Genomic DNA, 18,140 nt, shown 5'->3' with positions numbered 1-18,140 from the left:
ATCGAAAAACTGAATTTAATTATCAAAGATTAATATTTTTTTTTCACTGTATAGTATCATTTGCTTCAATTGGATATCATGTTTCATTTTTCTATCATATTCAATGCAAGTATGCTGAAATCCAGGTATGTGTCCAGGTGTCAAGTTATCTCTTATCAACGTTTTCATGCATTTCGAAATTTTTCCCCTTGTAAACTTCATACAGCTGAAAAGTTATGCCAATCTAGACAGGAATACGATATCAATAAGTTATTTATTTCGCTGTCTATATGTAATTAATATTGACATTCCGAACATAACCTGATTTTGGGAATGTTATCTGGCAGACTGATTGTTAAGCATGTAGAAAAAATTATAGCAACACGTAGTATTTATATCGGAATTAAAATACAACTCAATGAAATCAAATTCAATTTTTCGTGACTTACACTTTTAACGATTAAGATTGATCCAAATTCTGAACCTATTGAAAGATTTCAAATGTTCTTCGACGATAAATTATTAGATATAAGACCTTAGCATCAGGAAACAGGGTAATCTCAGTGACGCCAACCAGTGGAAAAAATCCCATTTCGTGGGATTTTTTTACGATAATTTTTCGGAAGGGATAAACTGCGACGTATATAGGATTTTTCATATATGCATACAAATATGAAATCTACGTTAATGAATTTTTCTATGGGTGGGAAGTAAATATAATGAGTCATCAATAAGCACGAAAGTAATGTTGAACGTCAAATTCGAGTTCCTTGCACGAAGTCTTTCCTTTGCTGTACGGAAAGTACATGGTAATGCGGAAGCTATTTGTGAAGTGAGTTAATCATATGCGATGCTAAAAGTCTAAACTGTAAGAAACAAAAGTTGTGCTTGAGTATGTAAGAAATAATAATAATAATAAAATATAATAATTGAATGAAATGATAAAATAAAACAGGAAACATGAAACTATCAACTTTCAAGACGTTTTTCACAAAAAATGTTAAACATTTTTTTCAGTATCATTATGATGAGGAGAAACTGTTGGTACAAATCCTGATATAGATACTGTATTTCTAACAACAAACCTACTTGTTTTCGATTAAGGAAAACATTTATTCATAAACTATTTTATGAGGATAGAAAGATCGAAATTTATGAATAAGTAATTTAACTGCATATTGTACAAAGTGAGTCACTCACAAGAGTTCAATTTTATACTACATATCATACTTGTAATTAGTATATCGTGGGAATTTCAGAGGCAAAATGGGATTTTTTTTGCCCCTTGAGATGGGATTTTATAATGTTTTAGGTTGGCATCACTGGGTAATCTAATTACAATAAACCTTATTACAGACAACATTTATCTGCGTCCCATGTTTAGGTTTTGCAGGATAAGAAGGACGAGTTATGATTCACTTGAATTGTGATGAATAGGACTACCATAAAGCATAAAAAAGCAGTAAAAGCATAATGGAATTTTTCACCTATGGTTGGTACCATATCTGTGATTTTGACCACTTTAAATATCCAAATTAGCTAATTTTATAAGCATAATAAAGCATAGTTTACAGAAATAAAGCATAAAGCATAATGCTTAATGCTTTTTATTCCAGAACCTGTATATGTGTACATCAAAGAAAAATATTTAAATATATTTTGTGCCAAAGAAAAAATGATCAACAATGGCTATCATCAATGCCGCAAACAATGGAAATCAACTACCAATTGCCTTTACGCGTAACAATGGAAAATTCGAATTCCTAATCTCTTCGCACCTTCCGCTCAGAATGATTTTTTGTTTGTTTGTTTGTTTGTTTGTTTGTTTTCGCACTTTGTGTTAAAAGGCAGGCAAGGTTGGTTGTGCTTATTCGATGATGTCAAAATCAAGAGTTTATGCAATCTCAGAGAGTAAGAGAATTCTTAACTGACCATTTCAAAGTACAAGGTGGTAATCTACTTTGTACTCCTTGTTTTGAATTCATTAAATATGAGAAGTTTACTATGCAGCTACATGTTTCTTCTTGGAAACATCGCTTAAGGAAAACTACACAAAATGTAGTATTTATTGATGTAATTTTAGTGGGAAAAATTAATAGTTTCATATATATTTCCTATAGAAATGCTTAAAACTGAAGTGTAATTCAAGGAAAAGCATATTAAGGCATGATTTAGGAAAAAGCATAATGTAAGGAAAAATAAACCATAATATACAGCTGTATAAAGCATAAAGTTGGTTGCCCTAGTGATGAATGAATTGGTGGATCGATGATAATGGAAATAAACAGTAAAATCCCAAGAAAGGATACGGATATGATGCTGCTGAGACAAACTCATTCGTGTTAAGTTCGAATCGTGAACTGTTTACAGCATTGCCTCATGCTTTATTAGAATAATTAACTTTATTAAAGGGAAAATTACTATGTTCTGGTTTCGAGATTTTGAATTATACACTTTAAGTCATATTTTCTGTATTTACTTCACTGTAAAAGAAAAGTAAGGATTAATGATCATATCATTTCAGGAGGAGGTGGCGGAGGATATAGTAAAGGTGGTGGATACAGTAGCGCTGGCCACGGAACTTTTGGTGGGGGAGGCGGATTTGGTGGTAAGCTGCAACCAATCATCTTTCTCAAGTATACAAATAGTATATTTGTTTCCATTTGAATACTGAAACTGGGTATTTTCTTTTTATAATACGTTAAATAAGTAAATCTATACTGAAAATACAAAATAAATCCCTTGCTAAGTAGAAATAAATGAAGGTCAAGCTGCCACTTTTAAAGAAAACTGAATCCTAGATATGATTTATGTTCCTATATGTGAGTTATATAGATTAGAACCAAATAAAAGTTTAATATAAGCAAACATAAGGAGAATAATTAAATCAGTCTGAAAGTTACTGTAGATAATACAAAGTACTTGATAAGTCATACAGGTGATAAGTCAAAACAGGCGATGTTCGTAAGTCCTACCAAGTGGAGAAATCCTAAATACGTGAACACAATCTTAAATTTTATGTCTTTTGCAGTTTAGAATCTGTGCAGCTACATAATTGTCAGAATTTCCACATTTTAGGGTTTATGGAGCTACATGATTTTAAAAATAATTTCTGCACTGTAGAGCTTACGCAGATAATGATTTTTTGGACTTCTGTATGTTAATAATTTTTACACCTTCTGCACTGTAGGACTTGTGCATGCTGAGTTCAATACAATTTAACATTTACATTTCAGGATTTTGCAGCTAGATGCTTTCTTAGGAATTCTGCACTTTAGAACTTTGCATTTTCTACCTTGTGCACTTTAGTACTTCTAATGTAACTCCTTCAAACCCATATTTGTGGCACCGAGGGAAATAATGTAATCAATACCAATATTATACAGGTGATAAATATATTTTAAATACCTAGACGTAGTTGAAAAAGGCACAACGAAATGGCCAAGTAAGTACGAAGTAAAGAGTAGGAAGTGCGTGATAGTAATCTTGGTTTGATTGGTTTATCACAAAATTCGATCCAAAGACACTCTTTTGCTTTTGGAGCCACTTTCTTCAGAACCTTATATGGAGCAAGTTACATAATACGGATTTCCACAATTCGTTTTCAAATGATGTGTAATAATCGAAACATGTAAGATAGGTGGAACACATCGTTAGAATGAGAAATATGTGCGAAGAGACATGACAAATGTGATAATCTTTGGAATACTTTAGTTAAGATCTAGTAATTATATTCTTCAAAAAATTCCTTCTGTTCTAATAAGTTTCCAAGAATATATTTCCCCCAATACTGTACTCTTTACAAAAATTATAAATTGAAACAAGATTGTTCAATACGTTTCATTTTAATTGTAGAATCCTCAAATGATTCAATCAGAAGTAAATCCCATTGCCTTTTATCTCTGAAATTCAGCTTTGACTTACTTTCTTTCCAATTTCTTATACTCCAAATGATATTTTGTCCAAAGGCTCCTTAAGGTGAATCACTAGGTGCCCTCGGTGCTATGCTAAACGCTGCTTGAATAGTGCGGCGTTGCCAGATAGTGTCAAGTGTTTACTGATGCCAGATAGTAATCATACAATTCTGCTTGATACTTACTGGAGAAATTAATTTTCGACCTTACCTAATTCACAACTAAGTTCGAACTGCAACGCTAGAATCCAGGAATTTTCTTACTGTGACTACCACAGTAAATGTACAAATTTGGCAACAACGCATCATTATGGTGTTCTGCTCAAGTTTCTTCTCAAAATCTATTTCCTTAAATGTAAAGTAATATTTAAATAAAATGTGAAACGTAACACGAAAAATGATCAAACAATATATATATTTTGTAATAAGATTGTTACTTTAAAATACAAATACAAATAAATATTTTAAAACTGAGCACTTCTAATAAGATCTAACAGCAAGTGTCATCTTGTGTGCTCATTGTAAAACAAATCAAATATTTTCTTCTATTTGTTACCTTTTTCGCTATCAGAAGACGCAATCAAATGAATTAGTATCTTGTGTTATAGCTGAAACATAACTCTATCTTATAGTAAAATATTTATAATATGTAACGTTTCATTGCGCAGTAGTTTAGGGGATGAGCTAAAATATGTATTGACTTCCGGCTGGTGACCCACCTTAACTAGAGCTCCTAAAACACCACTATTCTTACACACGTTTTCCATGCAAGCAGAGTTAATTATTCGTGAACCCACTGTTAAAACAGAACATATATTCTCTATTTGGAACAACTAACTTTGTGCTCTATTTTTCTGATCAAGTCTGGACATGTATTCTTTTCTACTAAGTCCCCAATATAAAGGTAAAGTCTATGTTATATTTATATTAATATTGTTATTGCTAATATATTCGCATTATCTTAATATAGTTGCAGTCATATATCATACTTAAGGGTTTAGAACGCTTAAAACCTTGATGAAATTTTGTTATAAAAGTATAATATTTAATTTAAAGCATTTTAATAAATACGTATTAGATGTCTAAAATTAAGTAATATTTTTTATTTGTATTTCTCAAAAAATAAAAGGGGAGGAATTTGCTGCAACTAGAAGAATCAGTTTATTATACCGTTATCTCGTAATCTTCATGTAAGCAACATCGCCGACTCCATCTTAGGTGTCTCACATGATATTTTATGATTTTGAACATCACTGTATAAATTTGCAAGCATTATAAATATCACCACTCTATGCTTGTAATATATCTGTGCACTGTTTTATTTTTTAAATTTGGCATGTGCTCATTCTGTGAGTCAGCACTGGGTTTATATCTTTCCCAAGAATAACGTCGCAGTGAGAAAAAGTTCAATTAAATTTGGAAAAACTGAAACACTTTTTTTTTATTTTAAAAAAATGTTTTTAATTTCAGGAGGTTATGGAAAAGGCGGTGGAGGTGGATATAGGCCTTCAGGAGGAGGGGGACATGGAGGTGGTGGTCACTTTGGAGGGGGTAAGATGATGTCATGTACAGTGAAACTTGTTTAAGTTGATCAAATTTGGTTCGAATGTTAGGTTAAGCTTGATTGCCACTGCAGTTTATTTCCTTCAAATCGTCAGCTTTAAGAGCTGGAAAACGAAATGGAATGAAACTTCTAATTTTTACGTTCCACGATTATGTACTAAGGCTAAAGGAGACAGTGATGATAATAAAAGAAATGCTAGAATGAAGAAAGTGAGAGAAAACGAGAGAACTCCGAGATAACCCATGCATTGAAATATGCAGCACATCTATTCTTATAATTTAATAAATGGCATAACTTCTCTAGATCAATAGATCAAATATGAAACTCATTCACTCAACTAGTTCTCTGTACGGCACCGAAAACTATACTCCAATTCGTAAATTTTTTCGGTCCAAGTTACTGATAAATAAACATGCCGAGTGTCTGTACTTACCTTAATATGATGACTACAATAGTACCTGCACATCATATGGGCTATATTTGTTTTTATGGAAAAAGGAAGCGGCTTGATGAAACATTTTCATTTTTTAGATTCACAACTTCTCCGTGAATAAATCTTAAATAATCTGAAGTTTTTCTAAATGTATTCTTTTCTCGCTCCGTATAGTTCACTATCCATTAACAGCATTGACCAATTTTAGATCAATATTCTACATATTGGTATCATTAAGCCGTTGTCAAATGAATCAATTCAAGAAATTTCGGTGAAAAATTGTTTATCTATCTAGCTCTTGATCTACTAGAATATGATATAAATGATTCAAGTGTCACTTCCTGAAATGTTAAGTCAATCTTGAAGACAGTCTCCGAACACTGTCCTGCAACTGTAGTTCATGGGTTTGGTCAACTTTTTGTCAGCAAAATTTACAACCTTTAGAAGATGCCATCGTTGTTCGATATGTTGAGAAGCGGTGTAAAATGAACAGCATTAGAAGGAATTAGAACTAATTACACATTTAATTGATAATGTAGATATTCTGCTTTCGTTTAGAGCTATGAGCAAATGATATTGATGACAGCTGCCTCATCAGAGGAGTAGGAGGTCTTCTCTTTAGTCAAATCAGGGGTAACCTGGAGACAACAGCATGTGCCTCTACCACATTATTTAAGTTCGCAGGAATCTTCAATGCTTCGGCGACTTTTCATCAAGTACATAGTACAGCTTCTTCAAGAATATTTACCTTTCTTATCGGCATCCAGTAAAGATGATGTTTGTGTGCTTGGTTAAAAATTGTCGAAAGTTTTATTTACAATAAAAGAATTGGTAAAAAAAAAGAAAAGAAAAAAACGACGATGATAACAATATTTGGATAGGTTTTCCTAACAACTACAAAACTACTAAATGATGTTAAAGATAGTGTTGATATAATGTTTAAATAGTTTGTAAATCCTTCAGAAATGTACAAATAAAAAATATTTAACTAATTATAAAAGCTATTTTACTGAGGCTACATAGCATAACGAGGTTTACGAGGCTACCTGTAATCGAGATAATATTTACATTAAAAAAACACTTGGCGTAAATGTTCATCTTATCTTGTGGGCCTAAACCTGTTCCAGCGCCATCCACTAGCGATCGGTTGAACTACGTCGCGGCAAGCTAAGCAGGGAGCACGTGTTCAGTGCGCTGCGAAGCCCTGTCGCTAACAGGCGCATCATGCGCTTGCTAGACCTAGTGGCCGTCACGTCTGGTTTTCACATGACTCCTCAGTTTGCCTCACGACCCTGGGTGGAAGCCGCGCATTGAGACGCCGACCGGGAATTGAACCCAGGACCATGCGGATATGAATCCAACGCTCTAACCACTGGACCACGGTGGCCCTTAATATTTACATTAGTTACACAAAAAGAAATATAAGTGTTTAGATTGAAAGAGCATAGCAGAGGAGCGAAAAGGAACAATCCAGTCTTAGGCCTCTCAAAAGGAAAGCTGCTTATTAAGACCTATAATAATAGAATAAAGAGAATAAAAAGTGAATTTTTTAAATCAAAGATTAGATTAATTAAATGAAGCATGTTTCGTGTTTGTCAATAAGAGGAGATACGAGATCGTAATTAACAAAGCACAGAATACTGACGATGTTAGCACAAGCACCTTGCATGAACATAGTGCACAGCTAGACGAATGGTTTTGTAAATAGTGTTTTAAATTTCCTCAGTTGCTAGTATTGTTCATTATACTGTCTCATAGTTTTGCACATACCGTACTTTATTTTACTGCACCTTCCATCCCTTGGTAAAAGGTCACATGAAGCGCTGAAATAAAGGAAACAATTTTGTACATATGAACTTCCGTTAAATCGAACTTTCGGAGTAGTAAGAACTTTCGTTAAATTATCATATCTAAAAACAAAAGCATATTTAAGATAATAGCTCTACAAATATGTTTTACAAAAATTACAAATATGTTTTTTTTTAAATTCCAAAGCACATTGGACAATAACGTATACGTTTTGTTATTGTTATATGTTGAAAATTCCTTGGCTGGAAGTGGCTTAATTAAGTACTTAATTTTTTAACTTTTCTTTTCAAATTTTGCAATAAAAACAGTGGATTGTTAATGCTAATCTGCACTAGCTAGTTTAATTCTCGACTTTGAAAAGGGCATTGACTAATGTTCATGACAGTAGTATTTTGTATGTAACAGTATTATACAACACTGCAGCGAATTGTAACAACATTACAGACTTACAGTATATGCATTAAAGCATTGTCAATGAATTATTTACCAGGAAATCGATAAAACATAATAAACTTATAATTTGAGCACTTTTGCTAAAACGCTTCACCAGATAAGAGGGGAAGGAGGAGAGAGAAATGTTAAAAAACAGACAGAAGGCCGAGAAGTTGGTGCCATGTTGGAATGAAGGGTCACGTGGTCAGGTGATAGTGTTACTAGGTAGTAAGCAGACGAACTTTAGTTGATGAAAATAAAAATAATATGTCGGTAGGAGTATAGGGTAATGAAAAAATAGTAAATAAAAAATATATAATGTATGGGTAAAATATTGAAAAATAAAAATATTACAATTAAGAAATAATAAATAAATAGATGATAATAATAAAACATAAAATAATAAATAAAAATATGTATGAAACATAATCTTTTTGGATTGCCAATTTCTCGATTGATTTGACGAAACTTTCTACTCTTCTCTGTTCTAAGCCAGAGTTTTCATTGCTCCCAATATCTTTCCCCTCAAGTTTTGTTCCTTACATCTTGAATTATTTGGTTCGAATATTTCAATTGGTTCCTCTGGCTAATTTTCCTTCAGCCATTCGCTCCATAACCAATAGCATGACTGTTCTATATCTTTTTTTTTTTTTAAAGTTTAGTTTAATGTCCCATAATTGTGTTCGAAGGTTAAAGGAGGCGGTGATGATGGTGATGCTGAAGAAAATGGTGAAATGAAAAAAAGTGGTAGGAAACGGGAGAACCCCGAGAAAACCCATACATACAGTGTTTGTCAACCATAATGCCATTGAGATCCTTCACGTCTCATGGTGTCCAATCCTATTATCTCTTCTTTTCGAAATAGTCTTCAGTATACTGTCCTTTTATTCCTGACATTTCAATTTTCACTTGGTGCCTTTTCTACTCATCTAATTTTCAACATTTGAAGTGTTTCATTCTCCGTTTTTCTTAACCTAGAATCGTGCCTTATATTCCTACAGCGCCACATTCCATGCATTGTTTTCATTATCCTTTTCTTAAGTTCTATGTCGATTTTTCCGACTTTTCTTCAAATCCCTTCTCTACCTGACCAATTTTAAATTTTACATCTTGTTTGCACCTATTATGGCTTGCTATTGTACTCCCTAAATTATAGATTTCCTTCATTTTATTTTCATTTCTGTTGAAATTTCTTTAATTGCTCATCTCGTAAAGCTTTTTTTGCTCTTAATGATTTTCATGTTGAATTTTCTGATAGGCAACTCTTGTACACTACCTTGATCTGCTTTCATTTTATTCTCAGAGTCTGCAAATAATGCGATATAATCCACAAGTATACCGTGTGTATTGTCTATTCATGAAGAAGTGATTTTTGGACTGTATGTATCGTGAATTGTTGCTTCTCCTCTCTCCCCTTCTACTTCAATCGTATTGTGGTGGACAAACACCGTGCTCGTGGGTTTTCTCGGGGTTCTCCCGTTTCCTCCCACTTTCTTCATTCCACCATTTCACTCATCTCTCATCATCACCGTCTCCTTTAGCCTAACCGGCATAACCGTGGGACGTAAAACTTAAAGATTTCATTTCATTTTCATTTTTACTTCAATCGTTGCATTTTTTTGAACAAATCAATACCATTTTTTGCTCTTTATAGTTTGTTTCTGATTCCGTCAGAATCTTGAGCATTTTGTTCCATTCTAGATGATCAATTGGTTTCTCCAAGTCAACACCACTAGAAGACTATGGAAGTTGACTTCCCTACTGAAATTCCCTTCTCTATCAGTCCTCTTACTTCCCGCGTTCTAGTATTCTTTCTGAAAACAAACTAGTTCTCTCCTAGTATCTTTTCTATTTTGACTTTCAGTAAGGCATGGGCGAGCAAACTTATCGTCTTTTTTTATGATTCTCTTACTTCTAAGCACGTTTAGATTTTTGTATTATCACTATCATGCTCTCACGAAAGTCTGGTGACACCTTCCTTTCTTCATACATGTTGTTAATTAATTTACATAGCCCATCCTGAACTTTCCGTTTTTGCTGGTATCTTATTTATACCTGAGGCATTTCCAGTGGTGTTATTCGAATCATTTATCAACCAGTTCTGTGATTAGCATAATAAATTGATTTATTATTATTATTATTATTATTATTATTATTATTATTATTATTATTATTATTATTATTATTATTATTATTATTATTATTATTATTATTATTATTATTATTATTATTATCCCGAAACACAAAAATTCAGGGGCATAAATAAATTCGTATCTGTTTACGTCTGCGCAACGCAATATTTGCATTTCTAACAGAAAACTAAACACATATTACTGAATGCATACATATTACATATGATGATTAAGGTATCATATCGCAACTACAGTATGTTTTCTCTCTTTAAAACATGGAAAGGATATGCATATATATGGTCCGCTTGGACGTCGTGTAACTTCAAAATTGAAATTTTCCAGGAGAAAAAATGAAATGAAATCTTTGAATTTTACGTCCCACGGTTATGCAGGTTAGGCTAAAGGAGACGGTGATGATGAGTGATGAATGAAATGGTGGAATGAAGAAAGTGGGAGGAAACGGGAGAACCCCGAGAAAACCCACGCCCACGGTGTTTGTCCACCACAAAGTTCACTTGGCGGAGGCTGGGATCGAAACCGGGACCCCAAGCACCAGAGGTGAACGCTCTACCACTGAGCCACCGCGGCCCAAATTTTCCAGGAAAGATCTTTGAAATCTCACATAAATCGCATGAAAATATGTTAAGCACTATCAAAATCAGAAAAGAACTTCATAATTATGTTTTTAACTGCAACCATAAAGTAAATATGGGTTTTTCATGAGATATGGAACTTCAAAGTTGTCTCCTGAAAAATTTCCCTTTTGGAGTTACACCACTTGGCATTTAAACGTCCGTATATGTACAGGGTGTTACAAAAATTTGTCACAATATTTTGGGAATAGATTTCTCACATGAAAATAAAAAAAGAAAGTTCATAATGACCTGTGGTCGGGAGTGCATAATTTTGTAGTTATAAGGTGCCGAAAACGTGAAAAAATGAACTTTAAAGATCCATAGTTCCACTATTATAGGACTGATCGTAATTGGGTCAAGACATCACTAAGGAACTAGTATGTGAACTTCAGTATCTTTAGCTTCAGTCAGAGACCTTCTTTTTTGTCGTTCAATACCAGGTATAGTTTTCTTTTTTTATTTTCAGTTTGTTTGAAGTTCCTCTTAATCTTCTTCTGAGCCGTGTTTATAATCTTTTCCGTTTCTTCACATTTTATCTTATTCACTCTTTCGATTTGTCAGTGTTTCCCATTTATCTGATTTGTTATTCTTTTATACAGCTCTTTAGCCTCATTGTTGCTTATATTCTTTAAATTTCTTCTTTGGTCCATTAATTCTAGAATGTGATCTATTGTTTTCTTGCTATTTTCTCTTCGTGAGTAGACCAATTGTCTATATGACCATTCTTGATTAATTTCTTCCTTCGTTGGTTCTTGGGTTGCCCTATTTACTGTTTTCACTATCCGATGAAGTATTTTAGCGAAAGACTCACTATAATGTACTAATTTTTTTTTTCAGTGTGTACGATTATGTTTTTATTGTTTTCTGGTAAGTACCTAATTCTCTATTTAACTTCAAGATTCCTTTCTTTTAATCATATACGAGAGTTAGACAATTGAAAACCTCAAGACTTTATTATACACACTACTGTTATGAAGGTAGGCAATATTGCTGCTAACAGTATTCCTTCTCCAGTAGAAGGCAGAAGAGTGTAGGGACATGAACATCGTCACAGGAGTAGTTCTAAGATGGCCATCACACTATCAACATGTACCAAAGCAGAGCGGCATTCTGTCATGAGACTTTGGTGAAGGTATGAAACCTTTCAAGATTCATCACAGAATGAAGGTACAGTTTGGCGACGCATGTCTGTCACTGCGAGTGGAGTAGGAAGTTCTTAAGTGGTGTAACATCTGTTGAAGACTCTCCTCGCCCGGGTCAAGCACGTCGAATTGTGTCGCCAGAAAAGATAGAAGTTCTTAAAGCTGTGATATGAAACGACTGTCGAGTGACTATGAATGAAGTAGCGACAATTATTGGCATAAGACATGGTTCATCCCATAACATTATCTACGATATGCTCCGGTTTTGGAAAGTATCTACCAGATGGTATCACGACACCCGACAGAGAGTTGAAATAGTGATGGATTAATGTATATGAAGAGCCTTTGCGGCGCTTCAAAAGAGGAAATAATGATTTCCCGAAGAGTCTTGTTATTGAAAATGAAAGATGAGTACTCTATTACATCCCGGAAACGAAAACCGAGTATGAAATGACTGCAATTTTCATCACCCAAACTCAAACTTTCGAATACAACCATCTGCAGGAAAGTTAATCTTACCCTTTCCTGAGCAGTACCTGCCTTGGGGACACACAGTCAGTGTGCCTTGTATTCCGATCTCCTTCAAAAGTCCAAAATCATCTTAAACCTACTGTCGTCTTGAACCAAGCAACAGGATTGCGTGGATTACTGACAATAGGTGTTCTCCTGTAGCATGACAATGTTCAGCCTCATAGTACCCGTTCAACGGCTCCGATTATTGAAGACTTTCGTTTTGAGTGTCCTATCCTTCTTACTCACCTCATCTCACTCCCATGATTTTTATAAGTTTTAAATAAATAAATAAATAAATAAATAAAAATAAGTGAAATAAATAAATACAAAGTTTTTCCCAGATATATTTAGGCACGTTTGGAAACGGAATACTTGCATTGAACGTGGGGAGGATTATGTACTAAATAATATTTATGTGCTTGTCATTCCTCAATAATTGTTTTGTAAACACTTTTAAAGTTTTTATTTGATTGACCCTCGTATATCCAACCAGGATAAAATCAAAGAAATATATCTTTCACTCCGATATATGAACTACTTCGTGATAGTCATCAAGTGAATTCTTATATACTGCATATTATAGAAAACTACTTTCACCCATGCTCACTATAATTTCATTTTCATTCCATGAATGTTCGTCGGATGTAGTTCTAATTCAGCAAGTACTTCAATAAATAATATGACTTATTCAGAGTTTACTAAGCGCTTCCAAGTTTTGTTCACGCAGATTAGAGAACTGAGCTAAATTCCAAAGAGAAGGGTTCAATATATTTACAAAAAAATCACCGAATCAGATGATTAAGTGCTGTGAAATTCTACCTCCACAATTACAAAATTCAAAGAAAATAATGTAACTAGTTACGTGTAATTAGGTATCAATTCGTACCTGGATACTATACAATACTGTACATAGGGAAAGTTTCTATCTTACGACCGGCTCTACAAAAGAACCAACAGTATATATACCCCCCCCCCCCAAAAGAAAAAAAAACTGGGAATGTGCAATAATAAACTTCAAATGTAATTAGTGGTCAATTGATGGGTTCACGAGATTCATTCAGACTCATTTATATCTATCGATGGGACATTTGACCTTCATTGGAAAATTACTTTTTTCTTATGTAAGGGTGTGTACATAACTTTCATTTACACATTATAACAGGTTTATTTTCTTAACCTATTTCATATCATGACTCTCCTTTTATCACATTCTCTTGCCAGCGACCCTATAAGCAATTTCCGGTTTGTGATAGGCATTTGATTATTGCTGCTTATCGCTTTCCTCCTTCAGTACAATTATTGTTTAAAACGATTCTTTATTTGTTTAAAATTTTGCATGTTGTTTTGCTGTATTTGACAAATATGTATCAAAATAATCTTTTAAAATATATTTTTCCGCTACTAGATTTTAACTACATTTCTCTTTTTACTTCATTTCGTGACCGTTATTTGTTCCTCTCGCGACTCTCTAGGGGCTCCGATAACCAGGTTGAGATATCACGATCTATAATTTAGTAGCAATATACATGAAATTTTTGTTTAGATTTCACATATCAACTTTCTTCTGAGTTGATTTTTTGTGCAACCAAAGTTGGACCAATTACACAAATGGTGAACTTGCAGAGTAGTAATATTTTTTTTTTTTTTTTTTGTGTCACATCATTATACTGTATAACCAAATGGAAGATGATCAAATTACATAAGTGATCGGTTGAACAGACTGGACTATACGTATTCATTTTCCTATAATCTTGTTGAAACAACAGTTTAAAAAAATAGTTATAAATCTTATTATATGAAAAAGAATGAATGTCACGTTAGATGCAGAGGAGTTATGCCACTTAGTAAAATTAGAAATTAATATAAGTGGAAAGCATAATGAAAAGGAAGCAATCGATAGTCAGAAAGATGCATACGAAGTTTCGAAGCTTTCATCGAAGTTTCTTGAATCGATTTATCAGTCAAAAGCTTAATGATACAAATGAACAAAATATTACTTCTAAAATTGGACTACCGTGTATGAATTGAAGAGAATGAATCTCAGAAGACTAGATCATTTAGATCATTGCTCTGGATATTAAACAGCAAAATATATATATATATATTTTTTTTTTTTTAATTAGTTAAAGTAGAGCCTATTTGAATGCAGCAGGTAAAAGGTATAGTCATCAGCAAATTTAAGTAAAAACACTCCTACATATTCATTCTTCGACGAACCTCCGAACGCATCAAACAGTAAATTGGAGTACAGTTTTCGGTATTGAACGTTTTATCTATGTTAAAGAAAATAATTAATAATGACAGATTCATTCAAAAACGGAACATGGTGTATGATCTGTGTGTACTCATATTTGCTGATAACTTAAAAGGTAAACAGTACCTAAATACAGGTAGTAAATAGAATTTTTTAAATTGTGCCTAGTTACATTAAAATATACTGTATTGACCTAAATATACACAAATACGACCTCGAATAAGAAGCTGTGGTACGATCCCGAATATCATACTATCCCAAGTTCTTGGGAGGATTTTAATAGGAAAATAAAAATATTCCTCATAAAATATTAGACACACACTTTGAAAATATTATATAAATTAGAAATCTTACCAATTTGAAGTTGTTTTCAAAAATTTAAATTCTAGTCTTTATTGTATGTTCTTCTGCTGGTAATCACTCCGAATTTCCAATCTTTATCATCATCGTCATCATCCTCATTTCCTATCATTGTTGACAATTTGAATAATGCTCCATGTACACTAATCGACAATAATATGTAGATGGATGTTTTCGTAAGTGGCAATTACTTATTGCGTCTCTGATAAACATGTATGCATCTACCGGTAAATAATGGTCACAGGAAAGTGGTTTAGATGTTACAGTGTTCTGTAGTGTGAAATAAACTTTATTATTATTATTATTTTGCAGGGCTGAGTTGTGATTATAATACGGGTATGGCTTTCAAGAAACTGGTCTTTTTATTATTATTAAAGATATTGTACTACTGATATATTCAGGCTTTACAGTATATAAGATGTACCTAGGTGCATGGCGGTATTGAGTAACTACAATTACTATACCCTTTACAACATTACCTAATACCTAGGTACATGAGAAACATAGAAATTAACAATTTTTAAAGTGACATGGTGAAAAAATTCTTCTACGTTAGAAAATTATTCACATAACTGTTCCTAGAAGCAGCGAAAAACTGTCCGATATTTCGGATACGTATACGAGAATCCTTTTACGAGGAACAAAGAGGCGTAATACAAGTTATACTAAAGATTCCTCACGTGCTTGTACTAGCAATATCAGTTGAACATTTTAAAATTTCTATAACACATTTTTCGAAGTCTATATGTTATAGAAATTTTAATATATATCACTGATATTGCTAATACAAGCACGTGAGGAACCTTTGGTCTAATTTGTATTAAGTCTCTTTGTTCTTTGTAAAAGGATAGTCGCATATGTAGCCGAAATATTGGGCAATTTCTCGCTGCTTCTAGGAACAATCAAGTGAGTACTTTTCTAATCTTGAGTGATCCATTCCATACACTTTATCAGTCAATCTTCTATGTTAGTTTAAGATCCCTTAATTTTATTGAAACTAAACTACCAGAAAGATAATATACAACATTTACTGAAGTAAACATATAATTATATCTATTACGTCAAACTTAAAATTGGAAAACTACTGCTTAGCAATTAGAAAGTCATTTACAGAAGAATATTTCTGTTAAACCTTCTAGATTGAGAATCACAAGACAAATTTGTACCCAAGTTATCTTCTCAGTTAACATTGTATGGTACAATATACTTCATGTCGAATACTCAAAGAGTGTGTGTTGGGTGTGGAAGAGTGCTTACCTCTAGTGCACAGAACCGCATGTTTGACTCCAGAGTATGTGGGATAGTAGTATTAAAATTTCAGTAATTCCATACTTGGATTACTTGAACAAGATTATTTTTAGAGTAATTGCTTGTACAGTTTGAGTATATGAATAATAATTTGATGATATCTAATTGTTTATGTGTACAGTCTTGCTTTAAAAGGAAAGAAGAAGAAGAAAAAAACTGACGACGCACAACCCTTTGAAAAACCTTTGTATTCTTATCCATAGCGTACTGTGTAAGGGTAATAATTCCTGTCCATAGGTGGAATTAAATAAACAAGAATCGTTTTTGGTCAATTGAGATCTTTGTTTATGCCAAAGTTTTCATGGTGCGGGGACGAGAATATGACCTTTGTATATTTAAGAGTTCTGCCCAGAGGCAAGTTCTAGTCATTTGTCAAGTTGAGCTAGATGAAGTTACCATATCAGCAGACTAATGATAAGGACTGTACGAATTTGGATATCAAAAATCAATATCGACTAGAATATCAGGATTTGATGTATAGGTATCAAAATATATTGAAAATATCATTATCAGTCAGTAATATTTTTGATATCGTTACTTTATTTGAAAATATCAATCGGTCTTTCAATATATGAAAATATCCTACAGCCCTACCAAATATGTTATCCAGTTCTTTTTGTCAGTTAAGCGTATACGAAAAACTGGATACTAGAGCTAAACTGAGGGATTAGGAATAAACATATACAAAAACGAAGTTATTATAGTTTCATTACACACATGTACATTTGCACACATCAATTAATATTCACTCTATATAAAGTAATTAGTAATTAATAATTTATGTATTTATCATCCTTAATGTATATAGGTGACAGATATCAAAGTAATCGGAATCTGAAATTCAAGTAGTTCTGGGCAAATTCAATCAAATATTTCGTCATTTAAAAATTTCTGAATATTGTAGAAACTATTGTAGAAGATTCTTTATTTTTTAACTTTCTCTCTTGAAAACAGACACTTCATCTACTACTTTTAAGTGTATTGGCAAGCAAGTAGTTAACTGCAAATATCAAAATCTTTCTGTTTACAAACATATTCTAACAAAATTTTATGGATATCCACGTATTGACTAGTGTAGTAGTATATCTTACATCTATCTTCCGGAAAGCAGATAACAATTAGAACTTTGTGCTCACAAAATTTATTGTGTTAGTAACATAAATGGATCACCAAACTAAAACTATTTTTGGTTCAATTGTTAGTATTTCACCGGAAGTTTCTTACTAACATGCTTTGATTGTAAACAGGTAAGATGTAATATCATTGTTAGATGTTACATACTTATTTCCATGGATATTATTATTCATATGCATTTTGAATTTATTGTTGCACTTTTCATGGTTTGATACAGTGATATATAGGTCAATTACTAGATACTTTATGCTTGCTAGCACTTGTAGTATTATTCACATGCATTTCAAATTATTGCACTTACTTCGTTTATTAGTTAAAATAACCGTCTCTGCAGGAGGATATGGCGGAAGTAGGGGCGGCTATGGAGGAGGAGGAGGAGGAGGACATTCCTTTGGAGGGGGTAAGTAAAAAATGTAAATAATAAAGAAAGAACAAAGTTTTGAAGGACTATTGAACACTAACACAGTTCAGTCTCTTTGATTTTAAAAATATCAATATAGACATTTGAAATAGCTATTGAAATTGTGACTTT

At 32.9% G+C, this 18,140-nt stretch overlaps 1 protein-coding gene across 5 annotated transcripts in view; it reads left to right on the top strand.

Annotated features, from left to right (window-relative positions):
- LOC145662976 (uncharacterized) overlaps window positions 1-18,140 on the top strand; it is a gene marked incomplete at its 5' end in the record, with an annotated part of 292,449 nt that overhangs the window by 24,037 nt on the left and 250,272 nt on the right. For 3 of the 5 annotated variants that reach the window (XM_081729065.1, XM_081729064.1, XM_081729068.1), the window contains 3 exon segments: window positions 2,504-2,587; window positions 5,363-5,443; window positions 17,943-18,008. In XM_081729065.1, coding sequence (XP_081585191.1) covers window positions 2,504-2,587; window positions 5,363-5,443; window positions 17,943-18,008 — 231 coding nt within the window. 5 annotated transcript variants of the gene reach the window in all.

This window comes from Thermobia domestica, chromosome 10, assembly GCF_964235325.1.
Source record: "Thermobia domestica chromosome 10, izTheDome1.hap1.1, whole genome shotgun sequence".
Classification (NCBI taxonomy): domain Eukaryota; kingdom Metazoa; phylum Arthropoda; class Insecta; order Zygentoma; family Lepismatidae; genus Thermobia; species Thermobia domestica.
Note: the sequence above shows the minus strand (reverse complement) of the source record. Positions and strands in the feature narration are given on the sequence as shown.